At 39.8% G+C, this 24115-nt stretch overlaps 1 protein-coding gene across 1 annotated transcript in view; it reads right to left on the reverse strand.

Moving 5' to 3' along the window:
- LOC133519182 (5-hydroxytryptamine receptor 2A) overlaps positions 1-24115 on the reverse strand; it is a 98450-nt gene that overhangs the window by 29868 nt on the left and 44467 nt on the right. Inside the window, exons 2-4 of the mRNA XM_061853149.1 lie at positions 14573-15100; positions 7695-7797; positions 6626-6755 (exon numbers count right to left, since the gene is read on the reverse strand). Coding sequence (XP_061709133.1) covers positions 6626-6755; positions 7695-7797; positions 14573-14951 — 612 coding nt within the window. The 5' untranslated portion in view covers positions 14952-15100. The remainder of the gene's footprint in view (positions 1-6625; positions 6756-7694; positions 7798-14572; positions 15101-24115) is intronic.

Consider the following 24115-nt stretch of genomic DNA (forward strand, 5'->3'; position numbering starts at 1 on the left):
TTGGCAGCTATCAGGTAATAACATTGTATAAAATTATGGCTCAAAAACGTACATAGTATAAAATTTTAATTGTATATGTATTGAATGAATGTATTGATGAATTGTATGTATTGTATTGAGGAACTAAAACATGATGTTTCTTAAGATGCCAGACAGTTTTGATGGTTGCAACCCACTGCCACCACCGTTTTTTATCCCATAAATAAATTCCTCATCTTTAATTTATCCGAAAATGCTATGCGACTTGCCCTATAATGTTTAGTTTTGGAAGAATATCGCTTCAAAGGAAGCGCGATGGAGTTGAGCAATACACAATTATTACATAACTTTCCAGTCGAATGCAATTATTTTTCAGTTTTCTCATAGTCGGTCAGAGTAATTGAAAAGGGTTTTTGTTCTTTTTTACTTAAAATGACCCGTGACTAAAATGTTTTTGTCTATACCGCTACGATAAATAAAAAAAAACAAAAACAAGTTCGTACAAATCGTCAGGTGACAACCCAAACTCACTATTTCAAAGCCACAGAAACATTCAGAATCATACAAGTTCAGCGACATAGAAATTGAACTGCTACTATAGATTCGGGTTAGCTAAAGTAGACTGAGATTTATTAAAAAAATTTAACCCACACATTCATTGGCAACGCATGCGCGCGCTACAAGCGTAATAATATGCAAAATCGCGTATATGAAAAACATTGCGGTTTTTTAGGGTTCCACACCCAAAGTGTAAAACGAGACACTATTACTAAGACTTCGCTGTCCGTCCGTCCGTCCGTCTGTGACTAGGCTGTATCTCATGAACCAGAATGGCTAGACAGTTGAAATTTTCATAGATGAAGAATTTCTGTTGCCGCTATAACAACAAATACTAAAAAGTACGGAACTTGTACGGTTTTTCCAAAGTATTGTACTCTTAAATAATAAATATTAAAAACTATTAAAAGTATTACCAGTTACAATTTATTAATATGAAGAGAAACATGACGAGTAGGTAGTGATTTTGATACTAGATATGAATATGTAGCAGAAGGTTCATTTAGGAAAATACGATTGATTCTGTTTTTTTTCGCTATTAATTTAATAAAAATTTTGGTCTTGGATATTATTTCATCAAAATCGTTTTATCGGCTTAGCTATGAAAACATTGCAGACAAATATGTCATATTCACATATCTAATATGTATTGAAGTAGGTATAAGAAAAAAAGTTTAAGGGTGCGCAGCCAACTCGGTTCTCCATATAAACGTAGTTACGTTCTCATTTTAAAACGACTAGCTGGATTGCTCGTTTCTCGTGTCTCGTTTTAAAATGAGACTTTGTACTTACAATAGGATAAGGTATATCTAAGTCAGTATTTAATTAGTTTATGTAGCTTCACCATAGTTAAAAAATACAGCGAATTTAAAATTTCATACAAAACGAGTTCTTGTTATATTTTGTTTGTTTTATAAGCTGGAGAAACTTATTACAGGACTAGTAGCACAATCTGAATAGAACAAACCTCGAAATCTCTTGGACAGTCCTAGAAAAAGGTATGTATGTAAATTAAAGACCCTTTATTCATGTTTCATACCAATTCACATTTGGGAACCTCGAGGAAACGCAGCCATCTTGGAAAATGGGTACCATCCTGGCGAATATAATATCGCGTTTTACTCTAAATCTACCTCATCTAGAAAAAAATGGTGTAAGACAACATTAAAACTTTGTGTAGTGACGAGTGCGGCGCAACAATGTATTGTTGATATATATGTCAAATATGATATCTACTGGTCTGACCACTTCCCACTAGTTGTTAATAGTTATTTTCACGCCAGCAGCTCGAACAAGGGTAATTTGCTGCTTAAAAACAGTGAGCTAAATCGCATTTTGCTCACCGAGTGAGACAAAATAACATTCAAGTTACCTTTAGATTCGAATGTCATTTCAACGTGCGGGGCCTAATACAAGTTCGAAATATTTGGATTCTATTGTCTTTATCCCTTTCACGTCATTAGCAAAAAGAAAGAGACAAAAAAGTGCATACGTAATTCCACGGTATATTGACGGTTTATAATAGACCCCCGAAATAAGTCAGACCGCATCGTTCCAAAACACCCTACGAGTCGTCATTCGTAATAATTAATTAATGAAATAAAAGTTTAAAATTTAATAAAAATACCATATTTTACGTATTTTATTATACAATCAAAACAATAACTTTTTTTTGTTAAAAAAAACTGTAAGATACGGTCCGAATTGCGGATACTACTATTTGTCAACTATAGTAGAGATCGTTAAAAGTAGTTAAGTAGAATTATTTAATGCGTAACAATTGCGTAAATTTGTATAAGTTCATTGTTTTGATTGTATAATAAAATACGTAAAATATGGTGTTTTTATTAAATTTTAAACTTTTATTTCATTAATTAATTATTACGAATGAAGACTCGTAGGGTGTTTTGGAACGATGCGGTCTGACTTATTTCGGGGGTCTATTATAAACCGTCAATATATCGTTGAATTACGTATGCACTTTTTTGTCTCTTTCTTTTTGCTAATGACGTGAAAGGGACAAAAACAATAGAATCCAAATACTTCGAACTTGTATTAGGCCCCGCACGTTGAAATGACATTCGAATATGAAGGTCACTTGAATGTTATTTTGTCTCACTCAGTGAGCAAAATGCGATTTTGCTCACTGTTTTTAAGCAGCAATTTACCCTTGTTCCAGCTACTGACGTGAAAATGTAATTTTAATATAACACAGAATAAAGCAGTACTAGCATCCGTTACCCCTAATAAAATTAGGTGGGGCGAAAGAAGTGCCGACCGTACTTACCAAAAATTATGTGATGATAGTTTAAGGTATATTGATTTTCCTTCAGAATTTGTGCAATGTTGCGGTCACCACTGTAACGATTATATGCATAGGGCTGTCATAGATAAGTTATGTTTTAATATATTAAATGTACTATGTCGGGCTGCAAGTCAGTCGTACGGGGTGGCGAAGTGTAAAAAACGTAAAAAGCCGGTAATCGGTTGGAACAGACATGTAAGTGAGGCTCACGCCAGTGCCAGGTTGCACTTTGATACGTGGGTGTGCCACGGTAAACCAAGTAGTGGCCCAGTTTATAATAGAATGGTCGAGGCGCGTAAAATTTTTAAGGGCAAACTTAAGTGCTGTCAAAACCACGAAGAGCAAATAAAAATGGACTTGATTGCAACACACTACGCTAGATCGGACTTTAAAAACTTTTGGAAGTGTACAAATAAGCTGTATGCTAAGCCTGGCACTCCCGTAAGTGTCTCCGGTATTTCAAACCCGAAAGATATCGCGGAAATGTTTCAGAATCATTTTAAAGTTCAGTCGCAATTGGGACCGCCGTGCAGGCAGCTCGATATGGAGGACATCGGTAAGCCGACAACTTTGATTCTCGCTAAAGATGTCAAGTTTGCGATAAGTAGAATAAAGAGGGGAAAATGACCAGGCCATGATGGTCTCTCTATCGAGCACCTGCGTGGTGCCGGATTTCACTTGCCATGCGTGCTTGCGATGTTCTACAACGTCTGCCTAAGTCATGATCAAAACTCTGGTAGTACCTATTATCAAGTGCAAGACGGGAGATGCGTCGGAGAAGGCTAATTATAGACCTATCTCCTTGGCCACGATAGTAGCAAAGGTACTTGACAGTGTGCTCAACTCGCATTTAAAAAAGCACATTAAGCTCCACGATGCGCAGTTCGGCTTTGTACCTGGCCTGTCTACAGAAGCTGCTATTCATAGTTTAAATCACACTGTCAGGTATTACACTGACTGGGATACGCCAATTTATGCTTGCTTTATGGATATCTCGAAGGCTTTCCATACAATTTCGTATGACATACTTTGGCGTAAAATGGAAGGTGTGGGGCTGCCACCAGAGTTGATCTCGCTGTTTAAGTACTGGTACTTGAATCAGGAAAATCGAGTGAAATGGACAAACGAGCTTTCGACGCCATGTCGGCTGGAGTGCGGCGTAAGGCAGGGGGGGTTAAGCTCGCCCTTGCTCTTCAGTTTGTACATGAATGCACTGATTGAGGAGCTCAGTAGCACTCATGTCGGCTGCTTTGTTGACGGAGTCTGTGTCAATAGCCTGAGTTACGCAGATGACATGGTGCTGCTGGCTCCCTCAGTCAGTGCATTGCGACAACTTATTGGTGTCTGTGAGAAGTACGCGACATCGCATGGTTTGTCTTACAATGTGAATAAAACTAGCTACATGGTGTTCAGGGCGGGAAATAAATGTCCTTTCTTTTTCCACCAGTTACACTTAATGGTGTTCTCTTAGAAAGAGTGACACAGTTTAGGTACTTGGGGCATTTGTTGACTGACGACCTGAAAGACGATGTAGATATGGAGAGGGAGCGCAGGGCATTGTCAGTTCGAGCGAACATGCTAGCCCGCAGATTTGCTCGATGTACAGTTGAAGTTAAAACTACACTTTTCAAGGCTTACTGTACATCGCTGTATACGTCAAGTTTGTGGGTTAGATATACTCAACGTGCTTACAATGCCCTGCGCATCGAATACAATAATGCGTTTAGGACGCTGTTGAGACTCCCGCGGTTCTGCAGTGTGGCTTCCATGTTTGCGGAGGCGCGCACAGATGGCTTCGATGCCGTCTGGCGCAAGAAACTGCCTCGCTGCTTGACAGGGTGCGCGGGACTGGCAACAGCATTTTAAGCATGATAACCAATAAGTTTGATTGTCCTCTTATGTGCAAAATGAGCCAGAGGACCAAATCACTTTTATTAATTTATTATTAGCGTCAGTAAACTAACATGTAGATTAAGTTCAAAACTAACAATTATGTTGTCTATAATAAATAAATTGATTGATTGATTAAATTCTCCACAATAAAGTACAAGATATCTTTGCGGAAAAACTACAACTTGTTATAGAAAATACTTGCAGATACTAGGTTTAGGAGATTCACTTAATAGGAAACTCGGGAGAATATGAATTCCACTTTTATTCATACATTTGTACATGATCTACCCCAAAATTAACATTTTACTCGACTGTGACTTCACCAGAAAGTAGGGTTATGGGTTTAAGTACTGATGATTCAGTTCATCCTGTAGCTTTATTTTAGCCGGATAAAAAAAAATACATATCGATTTCGCTTGCCCTTCAAGACCTGTTTAAACTTGTTTTATTTAAAAAAAAACAGTGGAGCCACCTTGAGAGGACTCCTAATTTTAAATTATATTTTTTCATCTAGCGCCCAAATTATAGAGCAGATTTCAATAAAACAGACATCAGAAGATACGTAATTGGTACACGAGTGCTATGCAATATAAATTTACTAAAATTAACGGAAGAAAAATGTTTAGAGCTAAATATTGTGATTGCAAAAATAGATTTTAGGTCTTAATTGGGGTTCAAACAATAGTGTCATTAATAAAAATTTGACACACATACAATCTCTGGGATCCATGTTAACGTTCCTAAAAATTCGAGCTTTGGGGACCACGAAGATCAGGCGCCATTATGATAAGTATACGTCTTTTTTTTTCTATTTTTGTCAAGCTTCACGGTGTACTGAATCATCAGTACTTACATTCTGGTGAAGTCACAGTCGAGTAATATGTTGATTTTGGGGTAGATCATGTACAAATGTATAGACAAAAGTGGAATTCATATTCTCCCGAGTTTCCTATTAAGAGAATGTACCCTGGAAGTGTATAAGCGCTAAACCTAGATTCAGCAAGTGTTTTCTATAACAAGATGTAGTTTTTCCGCAAAGATATCAACGACTTTATCGTGTAGAATTTGATAAGCCTTAATGTTGTCTTACACCATATTTTCCTAGATAAGGTAGATTAAGAGTAAAACGCGAATTTCTCCAAGATGGTACACATTTTCCAAGATGGCTGCGATTCCTCGAGGTTCCCAAATGTCAAATGGTATGAACATGATGAATAAGGGGCCTTTAATTTACATAACCTATTTTCAGGACTGTCCAAGAGATTTTAAGCTGTGTTCTATTCCGATTGTGCTATATATTTACCTCATGTTATTGTATGTGCAACGTTTAATTACATACAAACCAACACGTAGTTTTATAATTAGAGCGATACTCCGCATGCATGGGAAGGTCATATTCGTCCAAGCTTGCTGCGGACTCTTAACTGTAATTATTGTTTTATCGCCTTACAGTGTTTGTTTTTAAATTTGCAGCCATTTTGTAGTTTCTATTTTCATTAGACCGGATCTAGTAGGTGCCAAAACCAATCTGATTTTTTTAAAATTATTTTCTTGCAATTACCTAATGAATTTTTGTTGTCATCTGATAAAATATTAATTCTATATGAAGTTCTGTAAAACGTTTACGTATATTTTAATATTATAATGATAAGTCAGTAAAATAAAAAATAAAAGGCACGTAGACATGAAATAAAGTAATATTTCATTATAATCATGTATATGATAACCACGCGGAGATGAAACCACGTCTTCCCTGTCGCTAAAAAAGAAGAAATACCCGCTTACAATTACTAGTATAAATTGATTGATTTCCACACTTTATGCCTCGTGCCGTAAAATGACAACAAAAAAAAACATATATTATAATAGCTTCGTATATGTATTTTATACCTGCGAATACATAAGGCTTAGCGGTAGACTCATAGCCGTCGATGAAATCCAAACGAAGGCAATCTTTACTGTTACACGTTTCCTTGTTTTATTCCGCCCGAATTTCATTGGGTAGCGAAGTGAAAGATATCTGAAATAAATAACATATAATACTGTTGGAGCCATTATAATCCGTTCTGTGGACTAATTAAATAAACAGGAATATATTTCAAACCAACTATTACCTACTTATTGTACAGTCAGCAACCTTAATTGTTACGTGGAGAACCTTAAACAGCATAATACTCGTATACAATAGAAATGACACGAGAACAGTACGTGTACACTGCGAAAAGACCGTGTAACTACTTCCACTGCATCAACAAACACATTTTAATTTAACTCACATTTTGCAAGTCAGCATACTTCTAGATTATGAGTATAATATGATACTTGTTCAGATAGCTGACCAGGTGGGCCCAAAATACTCACCATACCATAGATTTAGTTTCCTAATTGGATTTTTTTTATAACAAAATAAAGTAGTCATAGAAATCATCCATTATTCTTACGTCGGCGTTTATTACTTAAAAGAACTTGTTTTAAAAATATTTCTGCAGGTGTAGAGAAAATGGACTAGGTATAATATTTTTATTCATTGTGTACCCAATAAAAAAGTGGTGAAAGCCTGCCGGGATTTTGAAAAACATACGAATAAAATGGCATGGAACCAACTATATCATATAATAAATTAATATAAATCGCTTTTTAGCATTGCACAGTAAATAAAAACATTAGCATGAGTGATACGCACATTAATTGACAATTATCTTGCTCTCGCGTAGCAGCAGAATAACGCAAAGAAGTGGTAAATATACACCGATTGCTGAGTAAATCAGTTATAGTAACCAAAAAGTAGCATAAATATTTGAAGAACAAATCATAACACAGGTTTCTGTAAAAGTTTTTTTAATACCACACTACAATATCCATAAAGTATAAACTGAAATAGATGTCATGTTTCATAAAAATATTTGATTCCCTAGTTGTACAGTTACAATATCTATAACTAAAAATTACATGAAATTACCTGTCGATGCTGATTGTGCAGAGATGCATGATAGACGCCGTGCACAAGAGTACATCCAAACATATCCACAGCAAGCAGTACACGGCCGGCAGCGGAAAGTGGCCTGCGACAAAACGTGCCTTTGTATGATTACCTTCAACACTCTTTAGCACTAATTCGTATTACACGCGTCAACAGAAATAACACAGATAATGAATACGGTACGATTAGGGCGTGCAGTCCCGGGACCGGTTCCTAGTTTTTCATTTCCCGGTACCGGGTCGGAGCCGGTACCGGGATTCCCGGTTCTCCCGGTTCTTTATGCTGAGCTGAATTATTTTTATATATTTTGTTTGACACCATTTAACTGTGAATCTTGCAACTAACTTTAATAATAATGAAAAGGAATCGTAGGAATAATTAAGAATTTTTTATAGAATAAAAAACAGTTTTAGGAATAATACACTTAAATCAGTCTTTATAGTTACTTTAATCAGTCTTAATTGATTAATCAGTTAACAGTGTCATTGATCATAATCGTAATGTTATGAATCATGTGTAGTAAGTAATACTTACAAACACCATAATATTTTAAACATTCTTATCATGTTCACAATATCATAATTATCATAATATTGTAATTAAAAAAAAAAAACAAATTGTGCAAAGTTATACAAATTTTAATATCTCAACCTGACTATTTATGTAAGATGTCGTCGAATTTACTTGACGTAACGCTAATCATTATTTTAATTTTAAATGTGAACTTAAATAATATAAATCAGTCTAATTATAATAGTTCAATATTTTTTCTATTTCAAATGTGATTAACTTAAGCTAATTGTAACATTGCAGTAATATAATAATCAACACACTTAAAACAAATACAGTTATTTTTTTTTAACAAAAATATAATCAAGTCACAAATAAATAATTTAACATAAAGAACTTATCAAATATCTAATCTAATCATTGGCTTAAGAACGGATGGAACTGGAGATCAATAACAATTAGACACAAGAATGTGTCTCCTTTTAGCATACGCAACTGCACCAAGCAAGACACGTCGAGGTATTCTAGAGGATTCCATTCGGTGCACATGCCCCAGCCACCGCAAGCGTCTCTGTTTGAGAAGAGCGGCAAGACTGGGCAGCTGCGCTTTTTCAAGAACCCTCTGATTTGTCACTTTGTCCTGCCAAGTTATGCCTAAAATGTTGCGTAGACAGCGCATGTGAAAAGTGTTGAGCCGTCGCTCCTGTTTTGCATACGTCGTCCAGGTTTCTGCTCCGTACAGTATACTTAGAACGCAAGTCTGGTATACTATCATCTTGGTTCTGTGAGGTGAAACAGTGAGGTGTTTGTTACACCACACCCTTGAACGTAGCCTCCCGAACATGGTCGCTGCTTTGCCAATACGAATATACATTACACATTTATACATTTATTAAACTCTGAGTAAAAAGTAATCAATATTACGGAAATATTTGATGTTATGGCGGGAACCGGGAGAACCGGGACTCGGTGCTCAGTACCGGTTCTTTGGATTCCAAATAAATCCCGGGATTTCCCGGGAAATCGAGAACCGGTATTTCCCGGGAGGACGCCCTAGGTACGATGCAGCCGGAGTAACAAGCGTTTTCACCTCAGCAGCTCGAATAAGTCTACTTTCTTCACTCCAGGGAGTGGCGAAAGTGCGATCTTCCTCACTCTAGGGAGTGACGAAAGTACAACTTTCCTCACTCCAGGTAGTGAGACAAAGTAGCTTTTTAATTTCGTGAAGGCCATGAGTACAGGAATAAAAACTTTACTTGATGTTGAATTTTTTAAACCTTTAATATGTTCTTACTACTGAGGTGAAAAGTTGTATGTGTCACACGATAGTAAAGTTTTTTTACATCTCGTGTTTTTGAGTCCCTCGCTACGCTCAAGATTCTAACTTAGAATTACTCGCTTCGCTCGTCATTCAATTATAGAACCTTTCGCTTACTCGGGAATCAAAATCAACACTCGCCAAAAAAAAACTAACTTTACTCTCTTGTTGCACAAATATCTATTTTAGCCCGGAAGGTTGCGCAAAAGATTAAATTATAATTGCCAGATTATTTTTAAATATCATTTTAACAAGATAATTATATTCAAATAATAGGTATATGCAGGAATCTTACAAACATTCTATCGGGAAGTAGGTAAATTGAACGCGTATAACCCCGTTTTTTCTCTTCAAACAATTATTATTTTTATCTGCAAGCATAGGTGTATTATTTTAGGTACCTATACGACATATATAGGTACCTAAAATCAGTAAAAAACTAAATCATAGGGTACGAGTGATACCTACATGTTTTAATTTGCTAGAGACATAATAATAACTAGTGCTTTGGTTGGTTTTATTTGTTGTATTTATTTTTATTAACGACCTAGAAAATATATTTTTAAATATATTTTCAAAAGAATCCTACAAAAAAAAACATGTAATACATAGGCTACAGACACTGCTTACCATCAGGCGGGCCGTATGCTTGTTTGCCACCGACGTAGTATATATATATATATATATATATATATAAAACATTAATTGCGGTAAGGTTATAATTTATTAAGTTATAAGCATGTTTTATCAGTACTTATACCATCCATGCACGGAAAAAAAATCGTATATTTTCAAATATTTTGTATACGACTTCAGTTATGACTACGGTTATTTAAAAACAATAATAATACGTTTAATTCACTTTCAAACGACACCTCACAAGAACCGATCGGTCCTATAACACTCAAAATGTGAACAAATATCAATCATCGTCGACCGTCGTCATCTGTCTCCCCCCCTCCCCCCTTTTTTTTCGATTGCAAATGTAGTGTCTGTAGATAAGTACCGTTTTTTAAATTTTCACGTCTCTCTTAATTTCCCCCGAAGCACAATGTACAAAAGAATTAAAAATACATGTTCCATAATTTGCCCAGGCGTGCAAAGTTAATTGACTGTTTATAATGCTCGCTTAACTTGAGATCGCACCAACCGACTGATTTATCCTCGAGCCGTAATCGAAAAAAATATTCTTTTAGGGTATCATACATCGCACATCTTTTTAATTAAGATACACTATGCATCAAGGTGGTCTCTATACGCTACTAAGATTGAACCCAATGGCTTTTAACTTACTCCAATATTACGGCACTTTATAGTTTTACCTAAAATTTAAGTTAGGAGCACAAGTGAACCAATGTCAATGGCTCTCATATATTTATAGTGTAAAAATTAAAGGGATAAACAATCTCGCTTAAGTACTTTTATTTTTAGAAAATGTACACCATAAACTTAATGCTAAGTGCAATCATCAAGTTTGAAATCAGCGTAATAAACTTTTAAACAAAATTAATATTGAATCAGATTTGCTCATCTTAGTAACATAAACATTGAATCAGTATTGCACCACATATTTATGAGAAAATTTTGACTATTCCACAATCCTTTGGCTTTTTTTACTGCAACCAAACGTTTCTTAAATGAGACAAATACATTGTTCGACCGCCAATATGCTTACACAGGTCCGGCCGCTGCACTACCGACCTAGCGCGTGAAGCCATACGTAAGATTATGGATGCCCTGGAGAGGAAGCAGCAAGTTGCAATGCTATGCTGTGACCTCTCCAAGGCATTCGATGTGGCCGACCACAGCATCATCGCTGCCAAGTTGCTACATTACGGAATAGGTGGTAATCAGTGTTGGCCGAACGTTAATTGCAATTAACCATTAACCATCATAAATTGAACCATAACCATATCGGACGGTTACAATTTACGGTTAAATTTATAATGGCTATTGGCCAATAATTTTTAATTGCATTAACGTTTCGGCCAACACTAGTGGTAATGCTCATAGCCTCACTGACGCTTTGCGTAGCCGATCCCAAGTTGTGATGGGGGATTAGCTAAGTTCGATTCGCTAACTACATATATAGGGGTAGCCCAAATCCTATGCTAACCACCGTTAAGTGATTTGCCCGTATTGGATTTACACACGTATAGTTGTCTGTTTTCAGCATACCAGTAAGCTTTTGTCCCTATCGCCCCTGTCGGTTGCTTTGTGGAAAGCGTCGCAAGACATGAATGCTCAATTCTGTTTATTTATTTAGAAGCTTAATAATGACCCATTCTTGACGATTTAATTCAATATATAATTGTTTCTAATTCATTTCGATATGATTCTTTAAGAGGGAAGAATAGCCTTGCGATCCTTGCGAAAAAAAAAAACATTTCGGGATTTTTTTTCCACTAAGTAAATTTTAACAAATCACTTTGATTTTGATGTCTTTCGCTTCGATCGCGTATATATGTTTCGTACTCATTTTGTAGATTTGTTCAATTAAGTTGAAAAAAACAAATTCTTATGAATTTATCTTGTGTAAATTTAAGTTATATATAGTTAGTTATAGTTATATTGTGTGATAAGTAAATGACTTACTCATCACACAATATACAATTGCCCTTATGCGTGTCACCAGTAGCGTTTAAAATCGTGGTGGCAACACTTTATTTATTGACATAAACCTGCTATTTTCTATGACTTCACTTTAACGATTAAACTAACAATCAATATATACGACAACTTTTACAAAAATGAATGAAACCCCTCCAAAAACATTTCACTTATAGTATTTTCAAGACAGCTTAAAATACTAAAAAGCGCTGAAGCGCCGAATACATGTGAACATGTTGAGTCTAATTTATGTATTATGAAAACTGTTCGCTAACAAAGTATAACGTTTGCTAAGTTTTACTTTTGTTGCTCAGAATTTGTGAATGTTAGAATTAAAGAAGAAAAATTTTATTATTCGTAATCGTCAAATTCTAAAATCAGGGTCGTCGTATTTAACATCTTTCAAGGAATACAATTAAAATATTAAATGTAGTGGTCTGCGGTTATTTCTTCTTTTTAGGAAGGTGTTCGGTCGAACAGTAGGCAATATTCGGCCAATTACCTATACCTCGAATACCAAATAGTTGCCGAATATTCGTGGCATCTCTATTAGTAAGCTCTTAACTCCATAAAGCCAACATCTTGGCCAAACAGTACGTAACCCAACCCCGACCCTGTAATGATGCTGTCAGAATAGATCCGCGACACAATTCAATATATGTGTCAGCAGCGAAACCGCTAAGCCGTACTGTTTGCCCAAAATGTTGTCTTTATGGTGACTACGAGATCTGATAACTTTAGTTAATATAATAACTTCTGATTAGTTTTGGCAACACTTTACATGAAATGTTTGTGGTGGTTCTTTGTATAAACCCAAGTACTTACTACCTACCTCAGTTATTTTTCCTTGAAATGGCTCTCATTTCAATAGAGCGTACAGTGAATTATATTATTCTACAGTCGAAATTATTGTGTTATCATATGAAATAAAATAAAAATCGTATTGGAAACCGTTTACGCAGAGGGATGGATCTAATCTACTCAAGGCAAGCATTATCGCGACCCTAAAATTCACATCCCCAAAATCCTTTATCTGATGACCCTTTTAGGATGGATATTGCAGGTTGGACTGTTACCTATGTCAATGTTGACTTAAGGATTAAATAAAGGTGAATAAAGCTGTACAGGTATCATTCTACGTCTTATTACGGCTGACTGCTCTAATACTCGTATCTGTTTATCCAGAGACTATTGAAACTTATTTTGATCGGAAAATTACAATATACTTAAGTAAAGTAAAATTTTATTTTTTTAAATCAGTCAGATACTTTTACATAAATTTCGTGGGTCACACTAGGCTAAGCCTGTCCCGTGACTCCACGTTTGCGCATCGTATTTCGTAGGATCAAAATTAATTAGAGGTATAAATTTAAAACCTAAACAGTCCGACATAGATAATGTCATTATCATTTTGATTTTCAAATTTCGTTAGGATTGGTTAAGTTTTGGAGGAGGAAATAGTCGAGTACGAAACCTCGATTTTTGTGATCACATTAAATTTAGAGGCGGGTTCAAGTTTCTAAATACGTACACAACAGAAAAGTGATGGGCAATAGTCGGTATTGCATGTCGATAATCTCGTGATGTGAAAAGTTATCGATAAGTCGCAATTTACCTCTTAGTAGGCGAAGTAGGTGAAGTGAGAACGCATGCACTTTGGTCTCAGGCGATAACGTTTAGCACTATTATTCCATGGATCATACAAAGCTGAGCTGACGTACTAGCTACGAGATGAACTCCTGGATACCCCTCAAAAAGGGAGGGAAAAAGCCGACTTCGGCGGTCCAATATGCCTCTATTTCTACCTATCTGTTGCTAATTGCTATCAGATCAAATTTGATATCATTTTGGATTAATTAGGGACGAAAAATTCATTTCAAATATATATAATGCATATATGCACGAAAACTTGAAATAAGGTAGGTATATAAAATTTCTTGTCACTGGTTTGCTTTTTACAATCAAATAGGGATGATGCAATCCTGGCACTTTTGTGTACTTTGTATCTAAAAGGCTACAACAATACTACTTTATACTAATTTATTAGCACAGGTGAATAGGGTAAACCGTCTATTACTGGTCACCCTCCAATTACTGGCCACCTTATACAATACGGGACTCTGCTTATTCCTACAGACGAGCGTATTGCTTGCGTTTCAGCAGATTCTGATGTCTGAGATATCTAAATGAGACTAAAACAAAAAATCTTACATAAATCACTATCGTAACTATGTTTCAACTTATACGTACCAAGCAGAGAAATAATAGCTGCGAAAGAAAACAAGTTCGAGTAATATAATATAACTTAGTCTAAAAGGAACAAAGCAGGGCGCGTTGTTGTGATGTTACTATTTTGAATGTTTCTATTGCTACAGTATCTAAGCATAGTTGATAGTAGATCGTTGTTAGTTATACGCACCTTTTACTAGTGACAATATTCCTAAAGGCATCACAAGTACCGCCACCATGCAGTCTGTTATAGCCAGTGACATCAAGAAGTAGTTAGTGACATTTTGAAGTCTCCTTTCTAGGTATATCGCCATGCAGACAAGGATATTTCCACCTGCCGTGCAGACTACCAGGATTGATGCAAGTATGGCCCAAATATTAATTTTCCATAGGTCCATGGAAGCAAACCACCCGTTGTGGTTTTCTCTGTCAGTTAACTCCTTTTCGTCGTAATCTAGAGTCGTAAGTACGCTGTCGTTGAAGGAATAGTACAACGTTCCATCAGATAGCTCGGTAATAGAGTATCTTGTTGGGGAGGTAAACTCTTGAAAAATCTGCAGATCAGTCATGACTGATGATCTATGCCAATATAGTATTTATTTAGGAATCGGCGCTCATATTTACTATTCAATGTTTTCACCTTATTTCATAAATGTAGTACATGGACTGTAAATGACTCATTTTGAAAGAATTCTTGATTACAACCTGGTACCGCCACCTGTAGACAAAAAAAAATATTTTTTCATATACATTTTGATAAAATTGCGGAAAGTAGGAATAGCAACGAGTGGCGATAAATTAAAACACGACCTTCATTCAGGTGCTCAGTAACCGAAAGCTAATATGTTTAATACGGGTCGCATTACATGTACAGTAAGCGGCGAAATTATAAATGTTTCATTGATAAAGTATCCATGCACTTTTACGGCTGATGACAGTACATTCCAAAGTTTAGCTGTGCGAGGAAGAAAGTTCCTGGAGAAACGCACAGTTGATGACTGCCAACAATCTAAGTGGTGAGGATGGAAATGTTTTCGCGTAGGGCGATGGCGAAAAGAAGCGGCAGGGATTAATCCGAACAATTCCTCGGAGCACTCCCCGTAATACATGCGATAGAAAATGCAGAGCGAGGCTACATCTCTATGCAGCGCCAAGGAGTCAAGCCGATCCGAAATACGCTGGCTGGCATTAGTCGATTACTTACAGCTCATATTAAGTTGTGTATTTTTTTCCGCAAGCTAAATAACATAGATATAAGAAGTAAGGAGATTTATAACGAAGCATAATTTCAATGAGTCTCGTTGTCTCCACTGTTCCCCACCACATCATTGAGGGCGTGGCGTGGCCAGACAACCGACTCGCGCGCTGAGATTGGACAAACCGCGCAGAGTAAGAGACGAGAGCGGCGACACTAGAGAGGGACAAGTCAATAAAGTTACACCAGCTATCGATATTTTATATGTTCTAAACATTACCTTATTGTTTTGACATTAAAATGTGTTGTTTTAAGTAAAAATTGCCATTGATTTAATTTATATTCTTTTTAATATTTTACCTTATTTGCGAGCTAAGATTTTTCAGGTGCGAGTAAGGAGAAACTTATATTTAGTCGATGATTCAAAAGCTTGTTTTATACTAATCAAAATGTAATATATATATATTAATCAAATTTTAGTAACGATTTCATTTACTGTTTGTTTAAATTGTTTACTTTGGGATTATCGTTAGACGCGAGCACTCGCCTTGATTGTACTTCACAAAATGGAGTAACAATCAGGGTGACATTATAAAAAAGTTACAATTTTATTTTGAATGAACCTATTTTATTATAGCATATGTCGTCGTCAGAATCCGAATATCCGAATATGTCATTGAGCTATGTAGAACAGCGAAAGCAAATTATGTTAAATTATAATTTGGCAAGCATGAACATATTTGATTATACCTAGTGCAGTTATTCGAATCGTTGCTAAGAACCTGACTAAAGTATAATTACAGTTATAAACTACAATGTAATATATAATTGTAATTAAAACAGTTTTTTCTTTGACATCCCTGCTCGATTTTTAATTAAAATTAATATGTATACTACTACATCAGGTGCGAACAAAATAATAATAAAATTTTACTTGAAAAATATTTACTTTCATACACACTATATCCAGATAATTTTTATCGATAACGCTCAAACATCAATTATGCACGAGCGCCACTCTATTTCGCGCCGTCAAGAGGAGAGCGGTTAGCAGTTGTACCAAGAAACAATATTGCCGTTGTGAATATGTGGCCGTCAATGCCTAGAGGGTCCTTATGGCAGGTATTGAGTTAAGTATAGATCCTAAATCTACGTTAAATGAGCTATCTAATACAAAAAGAATAATGACCCTAAGTCCCATACTCAAAAAAAAAACATCAAACCTACACATGTTAAAATTGCACTTTTGAGAAATCGTTAAAAGAAATTCACATCTTAGGATTAAAATAAAACTACAAGGTTACCTAACAAAATATATATTTTTTAATTAAAATTTCATAATGATGATATCATTTGATATTTAATAAATAAATAAATAAGAATAAAAATCATTTATTCTCAGATAATTAATACAGTCCATATTTGTTAGTATCAACTTACAACCTATGTTATGTTACCTTCCGCACAATAAATTACATAAATTAAATTAGGTAACTTTAGATTGCTGGTTATCTTGGCCGATTTACCGAACTGCACGTTTGTGAACATGCAATTCGATAAATCGTCCCAAAATACCGGAATCTAACCGCTCGGCTATCATTTTCAGGATCCCGTTGGTGCTCCCGCGTATACGGTGTACCACTGATGCATTCTTTTTTCGCATAATAGCATAAAAATCATCTACATGTGCGTCCGCAAACATGCCAGAAGCACTACAGTATCGCGGAAGCCTCAACAGGGCCCTGAAAACGTTGTTATACTGGACCCTTAGAGAGTCAAAGGATTTCTGCTTAAAATTAGCCCACAGGCCACTGGTATAAAAACATTGGCAATACGCACGGAATAAAGTAATTTTGACCTCCATGCTACACTTAGCGAAACTGTGCGCCAACATACCGCCACGGACGGATAATGCCCTCCTCTCCCTCTCCATGTCCATGTTTTTTTTAGGTTTAAGATGTTTATTTCTCAAAAGATTACAAATAATCACTTACTGAGAAATACATATTTCAACTTAACATAACACAAAGGAGAGGGTAATTATGCAACTTTCAAGGCCAATTTTAAACTAAATATACAACTATGTAAACTATACTACTACATATTCAAACAAAAGTGGGTAGATATAAACAACGAAAATACGCATGCGCTTCTACTAAGTTGTATTATAACAGGTTCGGTTAAACAAGATCTGTACCTAGTGGTTAACCGCCGGTTAAGTACGGTAAGTTAATTACATATTTAAAGTACATTAACATTTTAGTTTTATATAAACATAATATTATTTATACACATTTATTATTGTTATATTATATTATTGTGTTTTATTTTGCAAAGTTAAAAGTTTTTAGTGTTAGATAAGTATATTTATTTTTAGATTTTTACAAATTATAAATTAAAAATCAAGGTAAGTCTTAAGAATATATTGTTTAAGTGCCTTTTTGAATATTTTCAGGGATTTAGCGTCTTTAATACAGCTGTGCCCCTTCATAAACAATACTTTTTTTGCCGTAGTTAGTTCTTGGGGGCCGAAGTAATAAATTATTTGCCTGACGTGTAATCCTTTTTTGCACCTGCACTCGTTTCGTAAACGTAATATGACTATGTACGTCCTTATTTATTAGTTTTCTTACTAAAATACATGTGTAATATACGTATGTCTGTGATATGTTTAATATTTTTGTTTCTTTATATATTTTTCCTGTTGGAGTCCTGTGATGGTACTTAAATAACATTTTAATCAATTTTTTTTGGGATATCTGAAGCGCACGTAAGTTAGTCTTACAGGCCGAGCCCTATACTTCTATTAGGTAATCTATATGTGGCTTCACCAGAGAATTATATATGGTATAACAAACATTTCGTGGGAGACAGTGGGCAATACTTCGCAAAGCACCAGTGAGTGAAGTAACTTTAGATTGTATTTTCTCTACGTGGGGTTTCCAGGACAAGCGATTATCAAGAAGAAGACCGAGGTATTTTTCCTGGTCGGTGGTAAGCAGCATGTCATCTTTTAAATCCTCTGTCACTACGTGACCTAGGTATTTGAAATGGGTAACACGGTTTAAACCAGTTCCATTTAACATAATAGGAGGCACATTCGCCGGACCCTTATTTCTACTTTTAATTACCATAAACTCGCTTTTCTTTTCATTATACTTTAAACCATGTTGTACCGCATATTCTTGGCACACTTCCAATAATTTACGTAAACCAGCCACCGACGGGCTCAACAACGCCATGTCATCAGCGTAACTGATATTATTAACACTTGTGTTATCTATTCTACATCCGACATGCATGCTGCTGAGCCTGCCGATCAGTCGCTTTTCGGTGAAGGAAAACATCGTGAGGAAACCGGACTAATCCCAACAAGGCCTAGTTTACCCCTCTGGGTTGGAAGGTCAGATGGCAGTCGCTTTCGTAAAAACTAGTGCCTACGCCAAATCTTGGGATTAGTTGTCAAGCGGACCCCAGGCTCCCATGAGCCGTGGCAAAAATGCCGGGACACCGCGAGGAAGAAAAAAAAAGATTCCCGGATTAGATTTTTCATCTTCCTCTATAACATAACAATTTTTGTACAGTGACTTCTAAATTATATTTAATTAGTCTATAGAAGTATCACAAAAGCGTTATTATTATTCTACAAGTTTTATTTTTCTAGTTACAAACGATTTGAGTTACATAAAAATCACAAATTCACTCCCTTACATTTGGGAAAAGGGTTCTTATGACCAATCATAGGCAAAAATTATTGATAATTACAGTATAGCACTATAGTATCACTATTAATTTACTAATTTTGTATGAAAACATAATACCGAAGAAAAAGTGTTATCATAAATTTACTCAAAATCTTGATTAAAATACAACAGGATTCCACACAATGCAGCACTTATCTACACTTACACACGTAACAACACTTCGGAAGCATATGTCACTCACCTTCCAACTCACTCAAATACTTACCGGCCACGGATACCACAAAGCCTATCTAACACGCTTCCACATTCACATCACTAACACTGATACCTGCCCAAGCCACACGACACCACAAACTATCGACCAAACTCAAACACTGTCCCAAATATTCATACTTCTGCTGTGACCACGAGTTTCTCTGTGAACTATATAAAATTGACCCGTATGTTGTATTTAAAATAATAACCATTATGATTTGATTTCAGACATAGGTGTTAACTCATAACATTTATTCCTAATCAACTTCACCATCTTTTTCGGGATAAAAGTACTTCCGGTACCTTAAAAAAGTTCGATCCCGGTTATGGCTCAAGATAGGGGTGTAGGGGGGAGTAGTCACGCGGGTTCAGGTGTGCGGCGCTGAGCCAGCGGGCTTACTCCCTCAAGTCTATCATACGCGTCCCCGTCGTCTATGGCTCTGCCGCCGCAGGCCATGGACGAACCCATCCCACTTGTGGGGTGGGTCGCACACCCTGGTAATGCTGGTGGTCGGTCGGGCGTCGCACGTTCCATCTGCCCCGGACCACCAGTAGCCGAGTATGAAGGCGACGTCATAACCCACGAGGACCTAAAAACCCGAAGGGGGTATGACACACTCTGGAGTTTCCTGTAGAACATGGCTGGCAATTTGGTTTCGATCTAATTGGCAGCTATGTTTTATGGATCTCCCGGTTCCGCTTAGGGTGTAGGTGACCTAGGCGGACTACACTCACCTACCTGCGTTTGTCCTGCGCAGTAGAGCGCCGTCAGCGGGGATGCAGGAGTCCTAGGGGCCGAGGCCCGCAGGGGGTCGGGGTTAGTTATCCCCTGTGGGCCAATATGCCCTTTTTGGTCCGAATTTCCGGCGAAACGGTGGCCCTGCAACTAGCCACTGCAGGGTAATGGACACGCGTCCCGTACGGTCGAGGTGGTACGGTCCGCAGGCGAGGTGTGGGGAGGGGCGTCCTCTGGGAGGATGCCTGGGGCTCGGCCATGCTGACGGGGCAAGGGCGCGTGGAACCACTGGAGGAGATGGGATCGTCTCTTCCAGCCACGTGTCTGCAGCTCCCGATGTCGCGCAGGAGAACCAACTCAACACACCTATACCTCTTGGGTATTCCTGGTGTCCAAAGTGACATCCCCAAAGGTGCGGGCTCCATGGAGGGTGGGAAGCTCGAGAGGTGAAAACAAGCAAAAGGAACAATGGATGAACCAAGATCCCAAACCCCAACACCGGAGGGAGACGGAGCAGCTTCGGCTGTACCGGGAACCTCCACCCAACACACCACACCACAGGGTCAAGGAGCTGTTTCGACAGTTCCTCCCTCCTTAACACGGGCCTACAGGGAGGCACAAGCAACCCTGGCAGGCAACAACACACACGATGGTGGAGCTGTTCCGACAGTTCCGCCACACACCACACCACACAAAAGACACACACACCGTGGCGGCGCAGTCTCGACAGTACCGCCATGCAAGGGACAGTCCGCACCAGGTGGGAGAGCCGCCGGGAAACCGAAGGCACGTAAACCTGATGCGTTGACGCCCAAAGCAGCAGGCCCGGTGCTCCAGAGTACTGCGCCTCCACTACCGACACCGGGGACATCCAAGGGTGCCATACCGAAGGGAGGGAAACCCCCCGCCAAGGTAAAGCGCACCCAGCCCCTACTACCAACACCGGGGACATCCACGGGTACCATTCCAACGGGAGGGAAACCCCCCGTATCGGAAAAGCGTACCCGGCCCCTACCTCCAGCACCGGGGACATCCAGGGGTGCTGTTCCAACAGGGGGAAAACCCCCTGTTACGGAGCAGGACCCGGTGATTGAACCGGTGCAGGTGGTGTTGGACCCTATCTCTGCCCAGCTGGAGGCTGGCTGGACCGTACACGAGTCCAGGAAGGCGCGGAAGCGAAAACCCGGCAAACGGGCTGAACTTCCTGTGCCCCCGCCTCCACCTGTTACAGCCGCGGCTAAGCCGCACAAGCGTAACAGGAAGCAACGGCAGAGATACAGAAGGGCCCAAGCGGCCCTGAACAACACCGCCCCGGAGCCCCAACAAGGCGCCCCTGGAAAGGATGGGGAGCGGGCAGCAGCTGGCCCACCAGCAGCAAACCGCGCCCCCCTCCAGGGGAAAGGGGCGAAAGGAACCAGGGCCGAGGGTGGGAGTAACCAAGGGGCCCGGTCGTCTGCCAAGAGGGCTCGTCTTGACGAGACCATATCCCCCAGGGGCGAGCCTAAGAGGCAGAAGACTGGACCGCGAGGTGAAACCCCCCATGCCGACTATGCGGAGGCTGCAAAGGCGGACCTACTGATGGCAGTGACCACTGCCACCTCGGGACACCTGAGCCCGCAACAGTCGGAGGAGGTCCAGAGGCAACTGCTAGCCCTGCTCTCACAGGAGGCAAAGCAGCCGACCGAAAGCCTTCCCGCGGGACCGATCTTCAGGGGCAAGCCTACCTGGGCTAATGGCTCCTTGAGATTGTGGTGCGAGGATCAGGCTACGCTAGCATGGCTCAAGCGCAGCGTGGCCACCATCACCCTCGATAAGGGGGAGAAGGTGGTGGTCAGGCGCCTCAGCGAGGTGCCAAAGCGTGTACGATGCGGCATCCTGTTCCCGGGCGTCTGGAAGGACTTTGGCGAAGTAGGCCGAGCCCTTCGGTACCAGAACCCGTGGGCGGAAATAGACCGCTGGCTACTCAACCGGCGCGAGGTGCAGGGAACGGAAACGTTCGCTGTCGTCAGCGTGCCGGAGACAGTGGTGCAACCCTTGGTGGACCGCGGGCGCCGACTTGGCTTTATGCTGGGGTCGGTGTACGTGAAGTTCGAGGGGGCACGAGGAAAATTCAGGGAGCAGCCGCCCCCTGTTAGCACTGTCGCCACTAGTGGCGAAGCCGCTGCACCGTCCGAGCCCATGGACACTTCCGGGGCGACGCAGGAACCCATGGACGAAGTCCAGGTGCCTGAGTCGCAAGCTCCAGCGCAACCTCCCTCCGTCTCCGAGGAGAACGAAGAAGAACTTCTTCGTGACTCCTCGGAGAGTGAGGGGGAATGCGCGCAGGGGCTAGAGAAGTTGGCCATCGACAAGGAGGAGGAGGAGCCGATGTCGGCGGAGGAGGGTGATCCTTGTGAAGGAACTCCCTTCGCCCATTGGTAAATTCCTCCAAGCCAACCTCCACCACAGCGAAACGGCGACGGCGCAGATCCGGAAGTGGTTGGAGGACAACACAACAGCCGTAATTCTGATCCAGGAGCCGTGGGTCAGAAGGGGCTCTGTCTGCGGACTCCGCAACTTAGGAGGTAAGCTAACAGTCTACTCGGGCCCGGACAACCCCCGGGCTTGCATCTACACAACCAATAACATACATGCGCAACCTCTAACGAGCTTCTGTTCCAGAGACCTGTGCGCTATAAAACTGCACGGGGCGCAAGACTCCAGCCTGCAGGAGGTGGTAGTAGCCTCTGTGTATATGCCGGAGGCTGAAGAACCACCACCGCACGACATGGCAAGGCTGGTCAACTACTGCGAAGAGGCAGGGCTCGAGCTCATCGTGGCCACCGACTCGAACGCGCATCACCCCCTATGGGGGATGGAAGCAGGTAACGAGAGAGGTAAGAAGCTCGTCGAGTACCTATTCACTACAAACCTCAACCTCCTTAACACAGGTTCAGAACCGACATTTGTAAACAGACGCAGCAGGACAATCATTGACCTGACCCTAGCAACCGAAAAAGCATCGAGACTAATCTCGGGCTGGCATGTATCGAAGGAGGTATCGTGCTCAGACCACAGGTGGATTCGATTTGACATTCAGGTAGAAACACGAGCAGCAGTGCCCAGGCGGAACCCACGCAAGATGAATCGTGACCTTTACACGGTGCGATTGTCTACAACATTGAAACAGCTGGAGGGTCCCCCTAGAATAGAAGGCACAGCGGGCATAGAGGAACAGGTAAGCATTCTCACGAGCACCATTCTGGATTGCTACCATCAAGCATGCCCCTTATCGACCCCACCGACCAGAAGCAGAGGGAAAAACAACTGGTGGGGACCTGAGCTGGAGAGACTCAGGGGCAAGATGAGGAGGCAACTGAACAGAGCTATGAACACAGGCGCTGACGAGGACTGGGACAACTATAAGTCCACCAAGGCCAAGTACAAAAAACGTCTCAGGTACAGAAGCACAAACTCTTGGCGCAAATTCTGTACAGACATCGAGACCACCACGCAGGCCAACAGGGTAAGGAAGGTCCTCTCCACCAACTCGACCATAACCTTAGGATCCCTGCGTAAGCCAGACAACTCTCTCACAAACTCACCGGAGGAGGCGGAACGGGTCCTAGTGCAAACGCACTTCCCGGACTGCGTGATATCGCACCCAGTAAGTTGGAACGAGATGGAGACAACCACCCCGACGGAAGGCGAGTGGCTACAGACATATGAGGTAATCAGCCCGCAGCGCACGCAGTGGGCCCTAAACAGCTTTGACTCCTTCAAATCTCCAGGTATGGATGGGATCTTCCCTGCGCTTCTTAAATGGGGCGGGAAGCATCTCACTCTGAAGCTGACCATCGTTCT

The sequence above is a fragment of the Cydia pomonella genome, chromosome 1, assembly GCF_033807575.1.
Source record: "Cydia pomonella isolate Wapato2018A chromosome 1, ilCydPomo1, whole genome shotgun sequence".
NCBI classification, from domain to species: Eukaryota; Metazoa; Arthropoda; class Insecta; order Lepidoptera; family Tortricidae; genus Cydia; species Cydia pomonella.